This window comes from Zeus faber, assembly GCF_960531495.2.
Source record: "Zeus faber genome assembly, chromosome: 2".
Classification (NCBI taxonomy): domain Eukaryota; kingdom Metazoa; phylum Chordata; class Actinopteri; order Zeiformes; family Zeidae; genus Zeus; species Zeus faber.
In genome coordinates this window covers 46156372-46178360 of record NC_137189.1, presented here as the reverse complement: position 1 = coordinate 46178360, position 21989 = coordinate 46156372, and the positions used below count along the sequence as shown (strand labels likewise).

Here is a 21989-nt window from a genome sequence, read left to right as displayed (position 1 = left end):
TTTCAGGTTTTGATATCAAAAGACGCACTTTTATGATTGATATCAAGAAATGCATTTTTGATATCAGCAACTCACATTATTGATATCACAATTGCAATCCTGCATTGAAAGCAATGGGAATAAGCGGTTTAAAATTGTTGATATGAACAATGAGGTTTTTTTTATATTAAATAGTATTGGTCGACCGATATGGGTTGTCCGATGTCGATATTTAGAGAGCAAAGCGGTGGCCGGTGTATACTGTGACGAGCTTGCGCCGCGAAACAAACAAATAAATTAATTAATTAATTACACTGCAGGACCAGCAGGGGCAGCTTCCATTTATTTTCACAGACAATAACCCATAGAACCCCTGAGGCCATAACCGGCTACGTGAGTCAACATCACAGTCCTGTCCTCGTCAACAACAGCAGTCAACGTCACAGCCCGAGCCCGATGGCGAACGCCGTCTTTGGCCCGTCCTCCGCCACCACCTCCACCTGCCAGCAGCCGCTGCTCAAATCAACGGAGCTGAACCAGCTGGAACCTGCGACGTAATCCAGGGCGTCGTCGATGCCGATGGGTACTGGGTAGGAGTCCTGTGTGGTTACAGCATTCAGACGCCTATAGTCCACGCAGAGCCTCCAGCTGTCATCCTTCTTTCTCATCCGAATAACTGGCGCTGGCCACAGGCCATCTGAAGGCTCGATCACTCCCGCAGCAGCCATCTCCCAGATCTTTTCCTCTGCTACGCCACACTTGCCCAGGGCCAGACGGTGGGGCCGCAGGCGGTTGGGTGGGGACGAGCAAGTGTGAATGGCATGCTGGACGGACCCCGTCTGCCTGCAGTCCTCGGCGGCGTAGAGGTTGACGTTGTCGTCGAGGAGCTCCTTTAGCTTCCGACGCGGTTGGTGATTGGGTCCCTGACGGCTACGTTCCCACAGCTCCTGGTCTGCCGCGCAGGTCTCAGTAGATGGAAGGGAGGTAGGCGGCGTAGGGGATCACCCGGCTGTTGCCGGTGACATAGAGGGCCCCTTGGTGGTTGGTGGAGGTGTAGAGGACCCTCTGGTGACTGGTGCGGCTCTGGCAGCAGCTGTCCACCGGTGGTCTCCCCTAGTCCTCCTTCTCGGGCCTGGGTAAAGCGCTACCGTCTCCGAGCTAATGGTGAGCATGGCCCAGGACAGGTCGACCTGGAGGCTCCAATGGGTCAGTAGGTCCAGACCGATGATGCATGGGTCCTGGATGTGGGCTAACCAGAACTCATGCACCATCTCCTGGTCTCCAGTGCGAATCCGCACTGGTTTCGTGCCCTTCATACCAGACTCTTTCCCCCGTCACATCTTCATCTGGACAGCAGTAGAGGCTGAAGAGGGTACCTATGTAGGGTGTCCTGCAGGATTCCGGGATGGATGAGGGTGATGTTGGACAGTGTCCACAAGGCCTTGGCAAAGCTGGCCATCGAGTTCACAGTCCACGTAGAGTGCATCGGCGTTGGAGGGGAGTCGGATTTGGGAGCGGGGTTACCCTCACTGGGCCGCTCCCCTGTTGTTTCTGGTGGTGGGCAGTCACGGACTATGTGACCAGGCTTGTCACAGTATTATTATACTTGGCAGACTTTCCACAACCTGGCTCCTAGAATGACCTTATATCTTATCTTATACAATCACTAGATAGATTGATGTGTTGAACAAAACTTTGTTATATGTAATTGTCATGTACAAAAAGATGCATTAATTTGAATTTTGCACTTTGCTTGGTCAAAAAACAAGAAGAAAGCAACAAGCAGGTTGTTTTCGGGAAGTTTTTTTTTTTTTTTTTGGCCATCTCATCTACATTAAGAACCATTTTAAACGCACTGCCATCCATCCTTCCTCCATCAGTCTATAATCCATCCATCCTCCCATCATCCAACCTTACCCTTCATTTAAATATTAAAGTTCACAATGCCGACTAGATGGCCCACTCAGCTGTTTTTAACTATGAAGTTATTTAAGGGTTTTCTCTGTGCTTTTCTATTAAAACATGAACGACTGTAACACTTCCAGATAGATTTTGTTATAGTAATGTACCGCTACATTACTGTGACAATTATCTCATATTTTTGAAATAAACAATTTTCATTCATTTCAAACATTACAATAGAAATAGTGAGGGAATGTAGTGGAGTTTACATTAATAAAAGCACAAGGAAAAAAACAAACAAAACAAAAAAAACACAAACAATATCACTAACTGGGCCATATAGTAGGCATCATCTACTTTAATATTTGAATAAACTATTTTATTCTATGTGAATCAATTCATTTGGGAAAATACTTGATTTCATGAGAATTACCTGGATGTACCTAAAACTGACTGTAGCTGCATATTTAACGACCACGGCCTGTTTCTTTCGCTTTTATTATCACTCGTCACTCTAAAGACACGAGTCAGTGCGTGTCGCTAAAGCACCTCCGCTTTTTGAGGCGCTGGAATGTCCGAAATGTCACGGGAGCCGGGTGAGCTGCTCCCCTCCGCCCTCCGGACTTCTTCCTCATTGGCCTCCGCTGAAATGGAACGTAGCCATCAGCCAACCAGCTGGGACCTGCTACCATAAAAGGTCCGCGCACGCAACACACTGTCTGCAGGCAGGAGGGAGATCCTCCTTATATTATTAATAATAATAATAATAATATCTTCTGTTGTACATGGAGCCTGTGTCTGATTCAACAGAGACTGACGTAACGACATCTGAAAACTAAGGAACAAGAATCACAAAAGTTTATTGCACATAATCACGCTTAACAGTTTAATTCTTTCCAAAAATACATTTTGTTATTTGTTTTCAAAAAACATTTTTTCCTTTAATAAAAACAGTTTAAAGAAGCGTAAAAATGTTGCACACACTCACTTCAAAAAGGTCAAGCTCCCATTCTACAACCACATGGGGGAACAATGTACAACCATGCAATCAAAGGAAGACATTTCCTTGAAAACACACACACACACACACACACACACACACACACACACACACACACACACACACACACACACACACACACACACACACACACACACACACACACACACACACACACACACACACACACACACACACACACACACACTCTTTAAATATAGTTCACTAAAAGTTTTTTTGGAAAAAAAAAAGAAGAAAACTCCAAAGAAAAAGTAGCGAACAGGTGAATACTACAGACCAGTAAAATGAAGAGATAATATGCGGCGGTGGACGGGGTGCGTTTGTTTATCGGTGTGACCTCCTGGCGGCTGGCAGGTCCTCCAGCAGCAGCACCACCAGGCGTTTCTTCAGCGCCAGCAGCTTGTTGCCGTAGTTGCGGTGCAGCACGGCCGACACCCTGCGCCGCAGCGCGTCCAGGCAGGGCAGGGAGCCGCAGTCTGGGATGTTGAGCAGCGAGTGGAACACCTCCAGCCACAGATCGGCGTGCGGGTTCCTGCCAAGGACCAGAGCAGAGACTCCGTTATCCGCTCATTTCACAGTTTTTTGGCCGGGAAAATTTGTCGAGGTCAATCGGTTTGGACGATCTCGAGCTGATCTGAAAGCTTCACCTCTGACCAATTACGTTTGTTGATAGACAACTAAGCCCCGCCCCCTCCCTATGGACAGGTTGCGCATGTAAACAAACACACGGAGCAGAGACAGAGCTGCAGCGTCTTGAACTCTAAAGCAGAAACCGAAAGATGACGTGTCGTTGGGACACATACATCCATAGTTTGGTGTTTTTTTGGATATTTAAGTTCGGACCCAAAGCAGACGGTAAATATTCATTGTGGAAAATTATCGACGGGACGTCCCTGCGAAGACGGACAAAACCACAAACTTTATTATTCATTTAGACCCACTTGTAATATTTATTGTTTTTGATTTGATCAAAAATGTTATTTCAGTGAAATGTTATTAAAACAGCTGCACTTGTTACTTAATGTTCACAAACAGAAATTATTTGATTTCAAGTTATAATTTTCAGAATCTTCATTAATTATTATTATTTTATTTATTAATGGCATTTACTGATGGGACTTATTTGATTTTTAATATTCAATAAAAAATATTATTAATCTACATGCCTTGATGGTGTCACTCTCTATACAACCTGCTTATCAGTTGTTTATAAGCCCAATAAATACAGATATTTAACCGGAATCTCCACATCTGTCCGGGACATTGAAACCTTCCAGGACACGTTGAGCGGCACCGATTTGTTCAAACAAACTCTGGACCAGAGAGCGAGGAACTGATGGTTTACGATTTATCGTCCGAAGGAAACCCGCAGATAACACTACTTGTACAGGAGGACGACGACCGGATCCTTTGTTTTTACTGGACGCTGTTGACTTAAGCCTCGACCACGTTGCGTGACCCTCCCCCCTCGGAGACCACGCCTCCCACTCTATTTAAAAGATGCAACTTTTTTTTTTCCCCCTCTGAATATTTTGTTTGGCGGTTGCTTCTGTCCGAATTGTTTCTATTTTCGTGGTCGAGGGAACAAGGTTTTTGGGGCCCAACGTCAAACTGAAGCTGCCATGCAGCACAAATACGTCAACGGACACTGAGAATGCTACGTCAACTTCACCTGGTTACCTGAAGGTTTTAAGGAGGGGAAAAAAATCAATAAAAATAAAAAGTTCCCAGATGAACGACTCGTTTTTTTGGGGGACGTTTTTAAACAAACCAATAAAATAAAAGTAACCAGAGGACAACAGAGGGATCCCATCGCCCCCTCGTGACACATTCTTTGTACGTTGCAGGGCTGGAGGCTGCGTGGGACCAACCTTCTAAACGTGGCGTTGGTTTTCCAGACTCCGTCCTCGTTCTTCACCTGCATGTACGTCCCAAACAGCATGCAGTACACGGTGCCGGCGATCCCGAAGTAGTCCGTCTGAAACACAGACACCCCGTCAACCTGCTGCCGAGCACAAGTACGTGCTTTCGGAGAAGTAAATGTTTTTGAATGTGATGCTGCGTCACCACTGGAAAAAGCTGTCAGTACACACACACACACACACACACACACACACACACACACACACACACACACACACACACACACACACACACACACACACACACACACACACACACACACACACACACACACACACACACACACTTTTTGGACTTTCACGTCTTTTTCTGACATACTACCGATCTCCCACCTGGTAGCTCCATGGTCGGCCGCTGAGCATCTCGGTGCACTGGAACCCGGAGGTCATGCACTTGGCGGTGAACGCCGTGCGCTCCGGGAAGAGCTCCATGTCGATGCTCTGTCCCAGGTCGATCAGCGCCAGGCCGTGCTCCAGGTGGTCGTCGTCAAAACACTCACTCTCCAGGAACCTGCAGCGGAACAAGTGAGAGGCCGTTTAAAGTCTGAGATCAGGGTTTTTTACGGGGCTGATCACCGATCACTGGACACAGTATCAGCCAGTACCCATCACGGGGTCCATTTGAAAGCTTTCTATTTATCGTGTTACATTACCCAGTTGTTTACCTACTCTAAACAACATTGTATATTACGTATTAAAATTAAGAGATGAGCAAGTATCATGAATTGACAACTGTTTAATTGTCAGGCAACATGTGCAACATATTCCACTCTCTTAAGCATGACGGGCAAAGCTTTGGATTTAGACCCTGTTTGCACCCATTAACCTGCGTCTTTGGTGATACGGTCACAAGTGGACAGCTCTGATTAGTGGTGTAACGGAACATAGATGATGCATGCGGATTGTGTACGATAATAAAATTGAATATTTTATATATTTTAGGATTTTATTTGAACATCGGACATTTTAAATGTTTTTATTGAAGCCCATGGGAAAAAGTTCTTTACCCTTGTTTTACAGAATAAAAGGAAAGCAAAGTTGTATTTCTCTCCCTTTATTTATTTTTTTTGCCGATCCTATAAATGATCCGATCCGTGATTCAAAACCGTGATACGATCCGAAACCGTGAGTTTTGTGATCGGTTGCACCCCCCGGATTTAATGCCAGGTGTCTTCTCTCTACAATAAGATGGTGTCTACAACCCACCGTCTTCTGTGTCTCTGTGCCGGAGGGCCCTGAAAACGTGTGGTAGGAGAAACTGCCACAGTGGCATCTGTATAGGGATCTCCGGCACAGAGAGACAGAAGACGATGGGTTGTGGACACCTGTTTATTGTAGAGAGGCTAGGTGGAATTAGCCAGGTGCAGATGGAACATTTCATGACAGGGCTCCTATCCTGAGTGTGTGTGAGGATGGGGGTTTTAACCTGTTGCTCAGTTAGACCAACCAACGACCGCACCATGACCGTCCTGCATCCTCCCGTCCCCGGGAGTCTGTACTCCCGAGTCGAACTTGCCAAGTCTGAACTACCAAGTCCGCAAGTCCGGACTTTGCGTACTTGGTTTTGAGAAACGACCAGTGTATAGCAGATGTCCTGGGCCACACTGAAGGACCGGCTACTCAACAGACGGCCCTGCGTAAGCGGAAGTACCTACTCATTTGCGCGCCAACAGCGTCATATTAAAGTCAGACCGGGAAAGTCTCCCTGTTATAGAAATGCAGGACTCATTATTTACAAGTAAAGTATTTACAGAAAAACTGTTTTTACGAAATCAAGTCCTTTAGCAATGGAAAGCACCGGGTAGACGTGCGTGACGGGGCACAGGAGATGTTTCTTTTTGTATAGTTATTTCCCTTAGGCAGTGAACAGGACGGTCCCTGAACTCAGTTAGTTATTTTACAGTCATGTAAGAAAGAACAAGGTGGGAAATTATAACACTATATTAGAATCTTGCAGACACAAGACCTATGATAATTCTATGGATGTCGATCAACCGATTCAATTCAAGACAGATCAGTCTTGCAATATGTTGACATTTCATACGTAACAGCTGACAACTTTTCAGTTACACCACCTGACCTGCATTATTAAAATTATTTCACAGAATAAATGAGGAATACACTTTAATACAGAATAAATATTAAAAAATGAATAATAAATATTTCAAATAATTTGTGACTGGTGGTATTTAATGAGTGGAAAAGTGTATATCGATATTACAATTTAAATAATAATTTAATTCATGGGAGTAATTCAGTCCTAATTAATCAAATATCACTACCGTTATTTTGAAAAAAAAATTATAATCATTAAATTTGGAAATCCAAGAATCTCAACTCTCAAGCGTATCCCCTCATAGCCGTGGAGTCGGTCCAGCTTGTTCAGCCCCGCCCCCCGACCTCTCACCTCTCCCCCAGCAGGAAGTTGTCAGGTTTGATGTCGGCGTGGACGATGTGGACGCGGTGCAGCTGCTCCACCATGTGTAGGATGCAGACGGTGAAGTACATAACCAGCGGCTGCGGCATCACCTTGTCGCTCAGCTTCCTGTACATGTTGACCGCATTCTGTGGGTTAAGTCAGAGCGGAACTCGTAATGCGTCCAAAAGCCACAAACCAGCACATGAGTTCGGACACCACGTTAGTCAGCAGGCGTATTATTTGTATGTAGGAAGCTACAATGTGTATCAAATAGTACCCGGAGATATATGTTGGTCGGCAAACACTGGACACTTCAGCTTAAAGTGTATCCCACAATGCATTGCGATAACAACATGGGTAAATCCAAAGCTATGTGATTCAAAAGAATGACTTCTTTTGAGTCACATAGCTTTGGATTATAATAATAAAAATATTATATATACAAAAATAAAGAAATATTGATTTGATATTGATACTGATATTGATGAGATGGCTCACAATGACTCATCGATTCTATACATTTAATATATTGTAATTTCATAGATACATTCATACTTTTCAGGTAAACTACCTGATGTGCATTACAGAAATGTTTCAAGGAACAAATTCAGTCAAATACAGAAATTTTATGAAATATTTGAATTCATTTGTGACCCCGGTAGTATTTCATTTATAAGCAGAAAATGGTTGCATAGCCTCCAAAAAAGTATTAATATTAGAATTTCCAAATTGATTCGGAGTAGGCCGAATGACGACAGTATCTGTCAATATCATTATTGATGACGGTAGATGCCGTAATATCTCCACGTGGGCTGTTCTTTTTAGCCGTAATTAAAACAAAACTATTTGATAATCATTTTGTTCGTGTCCTTACAGGTCTCACAAAAGACATGAATGGTTTTAAATAATAACCTCAATGATTAGTGATGCCATAAACTGACCAGTAGTGTGCCACAGCTGTGCAGCTCTCCCAGCAGCACGCTGCCGTTGTGGAAGAGGTGAGCGGAGTGGATGTTGTTGTAGAGGTGTCGGACAGCAGGAGGCAGCCTCACGTCCAGCTGGGTGTGGATGTAAAACTCCCACGGGTTGGCTGGTTTCTGAACCTAAAACAAGAAATAAGTACAAAAGGATCATGCAAATATGCACCTTTTATTGCTGGGGGAAAAAAAAATAAAATAAAAAAAAAAAACACTTCTATCCACCCTTCCCAGGCAGTGACGTGATTACCTTCAGAACTATTTTTTCGGAGGTGGCGAGGTCAGTGGCATGGTAGACTTTTGCGAAAGCTCCTTCGCCCAGGATGGAGTCGACACGTAGTGACGTGTTACCTGTTGGTAATCAGGCAGTTTCAAGTCACTGCATTTCTATTCCACACCTATATGTGAATAATGATTGATACTAATATAAAAAAACACTATCACATCTGCTGTGTCTGATCAAATAAAAACGTCTTAAGGAACCGTAATTAAGGTTAAGCTGCTCCCCCCTCTCACCTATAGTGATGGTGATCTTGGGGCTGATGTTGGGCAGGTTGCACTGCCAGGTGATGCAGTGTGGGTGGGAGGACAGAGGACGGGACAGTCCAGTGAGCAGAGCTGCCACCAGCTCATCGTCCCATGGATCCGGGATCAGATTTCTCACGGTGGACCGGGGAGCCGCAGGACTCATGGACACGTCGCTGCATGCGCCCGACGCCCTGTCGGGACTCATGGGCTCGTCCACCCTGTCGCACCACGGCCGCTGCGCAGGGCTCTTGGGCACGTCGGAGCTCCATTTCGGCGGTTCTGGACTCATGGAAACATCCAAGCTCCTTTGCAGTGAAGCTCCAGGTCTCAAACTTATGAAGGCGTCCAGGTCCTGCTCGGCAGGCATCTTGGGGCTTCTGATCTCCAGCCAGTCGGGTTTTGGGGCGCAATCCGGGCTCATGGGGACAATGAGGGCGGCTTCCAGGACCCGCTCTGGGATGGTGGTCTGGTTCTGGAAAATGGGGGGCGTGGGTTTCGATAGCGGCTCCGGGCTCATGTACACACTCCAGCCAGGACCCGTGGCCTTGGGGGGGCTCGCGGGAGTGGCCTCGTCCTTCTGGACCAGCGTGTGGTCCCTGAAGGAGAGCATGGCGGGGGCAGGCTGCACCAGGGTGCTGGAGGACCCCGCCAAGCTGTGGGGACCCAGGGAGAGTGCCGCCCCCACGATGGTCCCTCGCTCAGAAGGGCCCAGGGCTCGCATGGGGCCCCCTGCCAGGCCAGATAGACCATCGTCGGAGGGACTTTGCTCTATGATTGGGCTGTGGGAGGAGGCCAACATTAAAACTGTTTGTCTGCTGCTATCAGAGTTACATGTTATACTTTAAAATACACTTTGTACTTAAAATATACAATAAAATACCTTTGAGGACAATCTTTACAACTGATTCTTGAACAAATCATCTCTTCCTTATTCAACAAAGTATAAAATTGAACAAGTACTTTACATAGAACTTCAGAATGGTAAGTAAATATACTTGACTAAATGTTAATGTTGAAATTAAGAGCTAATACATTTAAATTTAAGACTATTTAATCACTTAAAAAAATAAAAAAGTAGGACATTTTTCGATTTGTGACGACACCTGGCCAATACAAAAAGTTACTGTTGAGCAGAGCGGTGGGTGGAGTCACCAGAGGGACAGCGAGTTGGAGGGAGGAAGGTCACGCTACCTGAGCTTCTTTGGCTGTCGCATGATAAGGTTTTCCTCAGCATTTGGGAAATTTTTCTCTGGAAAAGAGGAAAATAAAATTAAAACTATATTAAATACGATAATATTTGGCTGAACTGAATTAGTCTTTCCAGAGGGACGGGACATTTACAGCATTGGACGAACAACCTGTAATATGAAAGTATAAAACAACGTATATAAAACTGGCGGTGCTACCTTGCTCCTCGTAGGTGTAGGGGAAGTGGGGAGCTTTGTGCGTGAAGGGCGTGGATACCAGGTGAGCGGACATGTCAAAGTCTCGGGTGCTGTTGGGACAGGCAGCAAGCGAGTTGAGGGAGTTGTAGCGTGCCCCCCACGTGGTGCTCTCGTCCGGTATCGTATCCTGATCGGACACACAAACAAAATAAAAAATAAAAATCTGCGTTTCTGGGTTCCCACTCCGAATGGAAGGTGAAATTCGCAGACTTTATCACTAAATTCCATTGTATGCATTATAGTCATTGATTTTATATTTTTTTTTCTTACTCAATGCAAAAATGTTCACTGAGAGGCAGTGTCACATTTAGGGAACCACAATGTACAGAAAACATAGAAGAAATAAGCTCCCACCCCCTCAACTTGAAAACTTTAGAACACAAAAATATGGATATAGAAATAGTAATCTGCTTTTGAACCTCATCCGCCAAGCGCTCTTCCATCTCCTAAATCGTATTTTCCATTTTCGAACCCACCTTCCGACAGGAAGTTGGACAATTCAACCAATCAGCGTGATTGGTTGCTGAGATTTGTGAGGTGTGCCGACAATTACATGCATCTCTTCAGAAGCAAAAAAATAATCCAGCCTTAAACCTTAATCATGTATGTAGCATTTTATTATGTAAATATGGAAGGAAAATTCTCATAACAATAGGGGGGGAAATTTTGACTTTCCAATTCCCTGACTGATAGAAATTTACCCGATGACCCATGGGGAAAAAAGAAATGAAACCCTCAAAAACATAGACATCAACCAGAAAAACATGAAAAACACATGACCCTCTGTGTTCGGATAATAAAAAAATGTGTGTTGGGTCGTACTCACAGTGGGGTTGTACGGCTGCAGAGATTTGGGTGCAGGGATCTCCATCAGCGCCCTGGTCGTGGACTTCTGAGCCGCAGACGCAGCAATGCTGAAGAGGTCCAAACAATGACAGAAACGAGTCAAGACATCCGTCTTAATACACCTTAACTTAAAGCTGCTGCTAGGAGCTTCACAACGGGTTTATCGTCATTTTACCACCAATGTCCACTTCACTTTGATGCAACTATACAACCGGCTAGGGGTGTCACGGTTCAGATTCCGAACTTCAAAATCACAACTAGGTTGGCGATTCTCCCTGTATTTTTGTGGGTCATATTGTCCGACATGGTAGCCGTATTGGGGCGGTCAAGATCTGCTGGTATACAAATGCAGCATGCCCTGGGGGGTGCGGGGCCCTCTGTGGAGTTGACAGCGGCTCGCCCTGCTCCGAACCGGCTTGGAGCTGGGAGAGCTGCGGTCGGCTCCGTGGAGGGGTCCGCTGCACCGCATCCCTCAAGGCACACCGCACCCCTCCCCCTGGCACTAGGTAAATTAAAATAGCTTAAAATATTACAAAAAATTTAAAAAATAAAAAACACAATAAAGTTAAATTTGAATTAATCCAGTTGGTCACATAGTGACCGCACAGTACAGAGAAACATTCCCATCCACTGGCTTCCGGGTGCCAGGCCGGGGGGTATTTTGCACCGGACCGCGAGAGCACGTGCGGTATTCTTCCAGGAGCGATCTGCTCCACAGCAGAGCAGCAGCAGCAGAAAAAGGAGTAAATTGAATACATATAGTTTTTAAATTGCTTTGTTTGGGGAAAAGATTGCTTTGATTGGAGCCACAGGTACAACCAGTGTTCCCCTCTGGCAAAAATGGCATCCGTTTCTCTGCGCTTATTTTGGTGAGTAACTCAAAATTTGTGTAATCAGTAACTTGTTGTTTATTATTCTAAAGTCTAGTTTTGATGAGCTAAACTGTTTAGGTGTGTTTTTTAAATTCTCATATTTTTGTTATTATTCATAATTTTTAATATTCAAATAAAAGTTACATATTGAGACATATGACATATTGTCATTTACAAATCAAGACTTGATAGCCCAACAATGGCAAAGCCCTCAGTGCTGGAAAAAAAAACACTTGTTTAAATCGAATCCAAACGTTAAAATCGAAAGTCGAATTGAATCGTGACACCCCTACAACTGACCACCCGAGAGAGAGCTGACAATTCCACATGATTGGCCGTTTACCTGCCGTTCTCCTTGTCGCAGTCGTCCTGGAAGATGGCAAAGGGGGCCGGGGTGCGAGGAGGGTTGCTGAAAGCAGAGGCACCTACATCACAGAGAACAGGTGAGATGGTCAAAGGTTACGTACCGGCTGTGAGGAAGCTGCATTCAGACCGAGTTGGTCAGCAAACACATTTTGTTGATTTCTTAATAAATAAATAAAAGTTTAATGTAATAATGTAATAAAAACTTGTAAAAAGTAAAATGAATAAATTGTCAATTGTAAAATTATAAATATATGGTTCTGGCAGTTACCTAAATGACTCAATGGTTAAGTGATCAAAAATAAATAAATATGTTTTAAGCAAAACTTCACAAAATTTTGATTCATGAATGTATAATGATTTTCTAAATGTCCATTTTTGACACAGAATGTTAGATGTACAACCAAAAACAAATATTATACAGGATCCTAGTGAACACAAATGTAAATTCCAGGGAGGGAGGGGAAAGGAAAGGAGAAAAAATAAAATAAAACACCATTATATTAATTCACAAAAACTAACCATACTATAATGATAAACAAACATAGAATTATAATATGACAAAAGAATGTTTACCATCTCTAGAGTAGGCTGCATTGGATCTACTGTCCTCCAAGTGGGAGCGCAACGAGTTAGGGAAAGGGTTGTCAAGGAGAGTCGGGGCCTGGAACATGTCCATGATCACGTCTGGAACAGAGGCAACACAGAATTCATTAACTTCCACACAGGGATAAATAAAAGATGCTCTGGGCTCTGATGACTAGGATGGACGTTCAAGTCGACTGGAGGAACCTTTGCAGAGCTTTGGGCAGCGAACAGCTTCATTCAGTGCTGGTTGACAATGAGCAACTCCCTTAAAACTGCTGGCCGTATTAAAATCCTGCTCCTATTATGATAACATTTTGGTGATGATAAACGATTCAGTGCCAACCTGCCCGAGACAAACAAAATCAAATTCAAGGACATTTAAGTAGATTTTTAACCACTATTTTTCCCTTTTAAGGATTTAATGCGAAACCAAATAGAATTAATTAATTAATTTATATATATATATATATATATATATATATATATATATATATCAATTTATGTCTCCGGTAAAGTCAAAACCAGGGGCACTATCAAAGGTTTTCAAGGATCATGATTTCAGCACAAAAGGGAGCTGTTTCCAAGGTTTCCAAGCACTTCAAGTACCTCAAGGACACTGTAAGAAGCCTGATAACACAGGAATATGGCTGTGCGCTCTCACCCAGTGCCTCGCGTGTGTTGACGGTGGGGGAGGGAAGGACCTTGGAGGGTGTGGCGTGCACCAGAGACACGTTGGGGGTGATGTGAGAGAGGTTAGCGGTGCTACCTTGTGACACTGAGACACAGAGAAAGAGAGAGCGGGGGAAGGAAGGAAATTAAAAAAGGTGCATCATGCTCAGTGCTGCATACATTTCAACCAAACTACTGAGAATACTTGACAAGTGTCTGTGTGTAAGTGTAAGTTCTTGTCGGGAAAGGCGGAGACCGCCATCAATAATGGAAACAGCATATGGAAAAGCACATACGAAACGTAAGCACATTCAATGGCTGTTTCCCAAAAAGTGCATCCGCTAACAAAGCTAAATTAAGAACATTATCCTAAATGTTTTTTAACAAGGTTATTTTTAACGGATTACCACAAAGATTATCTTTTCTTATGTTCGTTCTGTTGTTGTTTTCGTTGTGTTGTTTTTTTTTGCCAATTTCCAATGAAAACAAACAAAATAAGAATCAAAATGTTTATGACCGTTAAGATTTATTCATTGGTTAATTGCACATCTTTTAGTTATTTGCCCAGGTAAAATGTTGTCTTTTGTATGTATCCAGAGATTCTGTTTGTTTGTTCAGGCAAACCCATTGACTAGTTGACAATTTATTAAAAAATAAAGATAAAAATTTTAGAGATGGGACTGATCCGATATCAGTATTGGGGGCCGATACTGAAGTCATTCACTCATGGATATTGAACTGACGTCACCTATCCACATAGGAACCGGCAGCTGGAGTTGGGCAAACAGTCACCGACTGAAGCAGCCATTCAGCTGTGTTGGTCCTCAAAATAAGACGTAATGACGCCATCAAATATAATATGCACGCCCCCGACATGTAGTTCTATTCATGCAGCGCCACATTGAAACAAGTCAGAAGATTCAAAACTACAGATCACCGGTCATGTCCGGTTTAAATCAGAAATAACCCCATATAGGGATTTTTGTAACCTTTTTCACGACAAGCTCTTCTATGATTGCATCTGTGAAAATCCTTGTTTCACGTGAGTGCGTTCACACGTCCAATACTTACCATCTAATCTCTGCTCTGGAACAATTCCATTCCTGGAAAAGACAGAAAATCTCTTGTGTGAAAATTATTCTTTCAACGTGGGATTCCATCACTATTTACCTCAGGTCAATGCGATGAACCACAGTAAAATTCATGAACAGGCGTTGTTAAATCCAGAACATTTTATTTGATGACAAACCCTTCCACATCTGTCCAGAGTATCTGGTGGACAACCTGAACTACAAACCACACCTGGAACTCACACAGACAACGTGGAAGGAATTTATGTAGAATTATATAAAACTTTATCCTAGCAATGCCACCGTGGGGAATTTTTCCCCACCGGTTAATAAAGTCATGACAACACCGGTGTTACCGGTAACACTGGACCCGCTATGCACAGGCTCTAATCACGGAAGGAGGGAAATGGGTCCCGATCTAGACCTGATCTAAGGTCTCTTACGGCCTCCTCTCCTCCCATGATTAGCAGACTGTGCTGCGTGCCCACAAGCAGAAACTTTCACCTTTGTAATGTCAAACTTGCTACTGATAACACGCTTAGTATTTTACAAATTAAAATTGATTTGATGAACGTTGGCACGGATACATGAAAATTAACTAAATGGGTTTGATTTCTATATTAAAAAAAATAATTAAAAATGTAATTAAATAAAAATCAAAACAACGGTGGGGCGGTGGGCAAGTAATGAAATCGGTGTATAACCGAACACCTGGTAACACCAGTAACCGCGGCAACCCTACTTTATCCTACGCTTAAAGATTTCTAATCTCCTTACTGTTGTTGGGAGCCTCCAAAGTGGCGCTCCAGGGGTCCGTGCGATGAAGGGTCAGAGGGTTGGGGGAGTCTGAAGGAGCTGTGGCCCACCTCTTGATCGAGTCTCAAACCGGAGCTAATAGAGGATCCCTAAAACAACAGAACACACACAGATGTAATACATGCTCCAACAAAGGCAGGGTGAGAGAATATTTCAGGGAGTTTTGGATGGATATTATGGTACCGCGGAAAGAATTAATGACTGCTACACTGATTTAAAGGGAACAATCAATAATAATGAATGAAATGGACAATTAAAGTAGTCAAGACATTATACTAAGCATCTTGTTCCATGTGAAGAACTTTAACTGCGATTACTACAAATATGCAAAAACCACCCGTAACGGTTCTTTGCATGACCGGTTGCGTCTGACCTGCTGTGCGGCTGGAGGACTGGCGGTGGCTCCACAGGCTTCCAGGTGCCGGTTGATCTCCTCCAGATGGTGCTTCATGTTCAGGAGCTCCTCTTCCTCCTCCTTCACCTTCTTCTGGAGGGCCTCTGGTTGGCATGGTGACAGGGGGGGCATTAGGACAGAGCAGTTTGTGCAAGTTACATATTACACTGGCACCTCAAGATACTTTAGAGGACAAATTAGAGAAACCGGGGATTAACTGATTCATTTCTCAGTTGGGGGTCGGGGTCATTCAAGGGGAAAGCCCAATTGTTTTTAAAGACATAAAAATGTTTAGCGGCACAATTGAGGTAGCTGCACCAAAGTTTCTGACCGGCAGTGTTTTTCTTTTAAATATATAGAATTTTTTCTATGATTCTCTGATTCTCCCCCCCTCTAATCGGCCAAAAACTTGGGCAACGAAACTCAAGGCCAAAAACATAATTTGACAGTAAGTGAGAAAATATATTTCCCTGAAGTGATTTTAATGCTGCTTACTCAAGGTAAAGGTATTCGGCGCCACGATTTAAAATCCCAAATATTGTTTCATGCAAGTGGCTTTCCCCCCCCCCACTTTTCCAATTCCATTTCTCTTTGTTTACTCCGCGTACCAAACTCCCAAAGTTTCTTCGACTCCTGGAGATTGAAGAAGTATCTGGCGGCCCTGGCCTCCTCGAAGCACAGCTCCTCCCCGTTGCACTCCAGGTCTTCCTTGTTGTACATGGGGATGCTCTGCGGGCCTCCACCGGGCCCCGAACCGGTGGTTGCTACCCCCAAGTTCTCAGACCGGGAGATTCTGCAGGGAGACGCGTGATCCATCAAAAACGACACAGCTACTGACTGGCAGACATTTTTAATGTACATTTAATCCCAATAACAGCTCAACCAAATGAAGAATATACAGAGTAGGCGTTCAGTTCTTACCGCTCCTTCACACACACACACACACACACACACACACACACACACACACACACACACACACACACACACACACACACACACACACACACACACACACACACACACACACACACACACACACACACACCCTATTTATTTGTGAGGAATTTGCTCCTTACATTTTTTGTTTTTAATGATTATTTCTTATCTATGTTTCTTAATTCTTGATCAATCAATCAACTTAATGCTTCCAAAAGAACAGAAACTGAGTCAATCCTTCTCTACTTCAGCACTAAATTCACTCTCATTTCAAAACGAGGAAACAAACAACTTACATTCGGACGGTTTTATCGGCAGGGAACTGGTCCAGATCTTCCGTTGCTCCCTAAGACAAAACATAGTTGGTCTAAGTTTAAGTTGAAGGATTCTAACGACTATAAACACACGAGAGGGAAACAGGAACCTTGGTGGGTGCAGCCGGTTCCCCCTGGGTGGAGATCTGGTTGACCAGGTGGGAGTTCTGGAGCGGCTGACGTCCTCCAGCTACACGAGACACAATTCACACCATTCAATCAAATTGAATGAAGCACCAATCTATCATAATAACTTAATACTATACAAATAAAGTTTAGCACGCATTTTATGATCTAACAGAAGAATAGACATTAAATATGACAGAAAAATAAAGACAAGCCCATTTTACACCATAAAACAAATAAATGAAAATGTAGGTACAACGTGCAGTCAAATAAAAAATGTCAATAAAAATGATTCTTGATTTTTTTCCCCCCACAATTTTAGTGAAATGATGTTTTCATATTGTTTTCTGTTGATTTACGGCTACGTTTCTTCTTAACAACAGACCATTAATGTGCTGCATTAACTGCTATGGTTTGTAAAATAAAATCTCCAACGGCAAACCAAACATCTCTGCAGTCCTCAGACAACCAAGTTTGGTTCGCATTTTTAGAACATATACACTAGATTTATGGGCAAAAATAAGATAGATAAGTAATTTTGATGTTTGCAACTGGAAACCACAGACCTGGCGCTGCTGCCTGGACCCTGGACATCCTCATTTGGAACTGGGTGAACTCCTGCAGCACGCTGTCGGTGGGCTGGGCCTGGTTCTCCATGGCCAGCTGGTACACGGCGGTGGCCTTCTCGCTCAGGCCGCGCTGCTCAAACTGCTGTGCCCAGGCCACGTAGAGGGCCGCCGTCTTGGTGCCGATGCCCTTCCCGTTCACGTAGGCGTAGAGTGAGATGGGCTCCGCGTAGTAGCTCGCCTGCAGCACAGATTCATGTTAGCGATTCTGCTCACGTCTGAAGTAAAAATGAGTTTCGTTATGAATATAAAGAAGGTCGGATATTCATAGCATTTCATCCACACCCCCTGTGTTCGCTCTCTCCCTCTCTAATGTTTGACACCTACTCATTCTAGGATTTTTCTTTGTTTATTCATTTTATTTATTTATTTTCCAAGACAAAACTATGAAGTAATATATGGAACTACGTCATGACCAAAAAGGCGCAAATCAAAACATATTATTGATACAGAATGCGGCGGCGCGACTGGTATTCAACCAGCCAAAGAGGGCACATGTCACTCCGCTGCTCATCGAGCTCCACTGGTTACCTGTAGCCGCTCGCATCAAGTTCAAGTCTCTGATGCTGGCCTACAGAGTGATTGCTGGGAATGCTCCCGCCTACTTAAATGCTCGTGTAAGAGCACATGTTGCCCCCCGGATGCTGCGCTCGTCAAATGAGCGTCGCCTGGCTCTGCCGGCCATACAGCCACGGCAATCCAGGCTATTCTCATTTGTAGTTCCACGTTGGTGGAACGAGCTGCCAAAAATGACCAGAGCGGGGACCTCCCTCTCTGTCTTTAAGAAGCACCTGAAGACCCAGCTCTTCAGTGAGTACCTCCTGTCCTAACCTACAATTACGTAGCACCACCTTGCAGTATTTATTGTTACACTAATGTTGTTGTTACACTAATCTCTGTTGCAATGTAGCTTGAATGTTATTCTCCCTTGTAAGTCGCTTTGGATAAAAGCGTCTGCTAAATGACTAAATGTAATGTAATGTAATATTCTTCAAAGCAGTCGCCCCCTTTGACCCGATGACAGCTGGAATGCGTTTCAGGTGTGCCTTGATAAAGTAATTGGTGTAATTTCTTATACAATAAACAGCACTATTTTATCATAAAACATTATTTTGTCTGTACTGTAGTAGTCCATTATACGGCAAGTGCCGCTCTACTAAGCAAAGAGAATGGACATCCCATCATTACTTTAAGACATGAAGGTCAGTCAATCCAGAGAACTGAGATACCAGCTCCATATGTGTCTTTTCCTTGTTCTGTCTGTTTTCAACAATGTTCTACAATGTAGAAAATAGTAAATAAATACAATAAAGAAAGCGCTTGAATGAGTAGGTGTGTCCAAACTTTTGACCAGTACTGTACGTGTATTTTTATCCTTATTACTTAATTATTGCCTATTGTTTGAATGTGAGCTGCTGTAATACTGCAGTTTCTAGTGGTGCAACAAAATGTGGTTGATCCGTGATTGGACGGATCACCCACCGCGGTTCGGCTCGTATATGAACAACGTCAACAACATCAATTGCAAAATTAAACCATCATGGTGAGATAGAGTTTTACTGCCGCTGTTACTTTTTTTTAAGTAATTCCCTAAATCTCAATGCCATGTTGCAGTGAAAAGAGATAGACAAGAGAGATGCGTGCTGTTTTACTCTGAAGCACAATGACAGGTTTACGGCACGTTGCTGCTACTTTACGACATGTGGGGAATGAGCTGCTGTATGTCGCTGCTATGCATCCATGCCTTCGCCATATGAGAGCGGTCAAGATCAACTAGTAAACAAAATAATGCGCATTGAGAGATGCAGACTTCTCTACAAAATCAACTTTCATGACATTTTGTTGGTTATAAACGTGAAAAATTCAACACAGTACCTGTTCACTGGGGGTGGATCTATTCATATACTTTCAATTCACTACCATGTTTAAAGGAAGAAGGTATCATATGTGTTCCTAGTATTGCACTTAACAATTGAGTATTTAAGCAAGACTATATTGAAACATTGGACAGCTTGTATGTTGTTTACATTTAACACCATGGGCAAAAGTTCCTTGCTTTAAGTGTTCTACAGAATAAAAGGAAAGCCAAGTTACATCTGTCTCCTTTTCTTTATGTTTACTGATCCGATCCATAACTCAAAACCGTGATACGAACAGAACAGTGAGTTTTGTGATCTGTTGCACCCCGAGCAGTTTTCGGGGATAAATAAAGTATCTATGTAAAATGTAAAGCTCACTTACACATTTAATGCAGTGGTTGACGTATCTAATGTCGTTGGTGTAGCGCTCGTCGTGCAGAAACCTCTCGACCACGCGGTCGAAGACGAGCGACATCCCCTTGGCATCGGCGGCAGTTAACTTCTTCTCAAGGAACTCAATAAACCTAGCAGCATGTTGGAAAATACAGCGGTATGTAGTTTGCAGTTCTTTTCTGACATGTTCTGCTGGCAAATGAAATTCCTATTTACAACGTAGGCAATAAATGCATAAACATGGGGGGAAGCAGTTGATGATATGACTTAACTCCATATTCCAGGAAAGAAACACCCAAAACGAGCCAAACATCAGCAAACAAGAGGGTTCAATTTAATACTTTGAGACATTTTTTAAGGAAATGTAAGACTACACCCATACAAGCTCCATATACACTACAACCACCTTATAATAACGGTTATAAGCCTGCACTAAGGACTGGGCTGCCTCTCCCTACTTAAAGTTATTAAGAAGCAAGTTCAGTGGTTCTCAAGGTGGGGTCTTTCAAGAGGTTTCAGGGGTCCCCATGAAAATTATTAATTGTTAAACTTCACCATTATTTAATTAACAAGACATTAGCACCACGAGAGAATGTCAACTGACTGTTTCGATCATGGTTTCACTGTTATCTCTGTAACTACAGAATAGACACAAAATCATAACCAACAATAAAAATTAAAAAAAAATCTTCTCTGATTGATTTTTCCCAGAGACAAATGGGGTCCGTTGCCTAAATGCAAATAAAACCGATGGTCTGATGTGAGAAAGGCTGAGTACCACTGAACTTGAGATGGAAAATATTTGGTATCTTGGGTGACGCAGCCTTGTACTCACCTGCTCCATGGATCAAGCGGGTCGTCCCCAGTGTACGCGCTCAAACTGTTTTCAAAACATCTGAAAATAGTACATTTTTAATTATTTGTAACTCAATTATATGAACCCCATCGTTTCCAATGCTGTATATTTGTTTGATTTTTTGAAATGCAAAATTGTACAATTTCCTATTCCTGTGTCAATTGTTGATAAAGAAATATGAATGTTTGGCTTTATTGTAAGTTTCCACTTAAACCCTGCCATAGCCTTTTTGTCATTTGTTTTTATCTGGTGCATGGAGCAGATTTTGTAGATTCTGTATATATTCTAGTTGTTTTCTTTTGTTTTTAGACTGTTAAGCATTCTGTTACTTCGCTGCAAGGCACCAACTGCGACCAGGACAAATTCCCTGTACATGAAATGAAATCTTCTTGGCCTTATAAACAAATTCTGCTGTTGCCCAACGTTTAAATTTTGAAGCGGATTATTTTTCGGTCATGCCAATTTGTTTTGTTTTCTTTTTCGGCTGTTTTTTAGGAATCCATCTAGAATGAAATAGTAGTATCGTGCCTGTCACATATCCACGTTTATCATAAATCGCTCTGGTCTATAATTCAGATTTTGGGGCAGGGCTACACGGCTTCGGCGGTAGACTCCCTGCCAGCGCCAGCGCCAGCGCGGCGAGGCGGTTAGAGCGGGGACTTACTGTAAATGATAGGCGACGTCCATCGCGGCTTGATTTTAAACAAGCCTCTAAACTCACAAGCTGCTGGTTTGGTGTCTTTTGAGCGTGTCGTGCTAAACGTAAAGGCGCACACACAGCGAGCCCCCGGGCCGCTGCTCATCGGCCGCGGTTCAAACTTCGCGCTTAACCAACGGCGGAGCCCTGCGCGCGTCCTGGCTCCCGATTGGACGACAGCGGCGAGTTTCCGGCGGACCGCCCTCTAGCGGTCCAGCCAGGGAAGGACCCTCCCAGCAGCTCTTCCTCCTACGATTTTAATTTCATTTCAGTTCATTTGGTTCCATTTCATTTTGGGGTTTTTTTTTTTTTGAATTTCATTTCCACTCTACTATGCTTTTCAGTCGATAACTTTTTTTTGGAAAACC

General features: G+C 43.4%; 1 protein-coding gene across 1 annotated transcript; it reads right to left on the bottom strand.

The window, feature by feature from the left end:
• Window positions 1-3169: 3169 nt before the first annotated feature.
• Window positions 3170-21668, bottom strand: bub1 (BUB1 mitotic checkpoint serine/threonine kinase). The gene is made up of 23 exons (XM_080023940.1): window positions 21589-21668; window positions 20904-20963; window positions 20058-20199; window positions 17757-17997; window positions 17175-17254; window positions 17047-17096; window positions 16420-16604; window positions 15791-15915; window positions 15379-15506; window positions 14603-14634; window positions 13524-13637; window positions 12851-12961; window positions 12255-12336; window positions 11020-11107; window positions 10155-10320; window positions 9940-9997; window positions 8737-9527; window positions 8471-8571; window positions 8185-8346; window positions 7232-7389; window positions 5158-5335; window positions 4774-4880; window positions 3170-3434 (listed from the first exon to the last, which is right to left on the bottom strand). The coding sequence occupies exons 1-23, from the start codon at window positions 21609-21611 to the stop codon at window positions 3227-3229; spliced, it is 3390 nt and encodes a 1129-aa protein (XP_079880066.1). The 5' UTR covers window positions 21612-21668; the 3' UTR covers window positions 3170-3226.
• Window positions 21669-21989: the final 321 nt, after the last annotated feature.

Excerpts from the sequence above, each read along its gene's own strand:
- bub1 (XM_080023940.1), bottom strand. The coding sequence starts at position 21,611 with ATGGACGTCGCCTATCATTTACA. Across the intron at positions 16,605-17,046 it reads GCCGATAAAACCGTCCGAAT|AATCTCCCGGTCTGAGAACT; the intron begins GTAAGTTGTTTG and ends GTCTCCCTGCAG. Across the intron at positions 10,321-11,019 it reads TGCAGCCGTACAACCCCACT|GATACGATACCGGACGAGAG; the intron begins GTGAGTACGACC and ends GTGTCCGATCAG.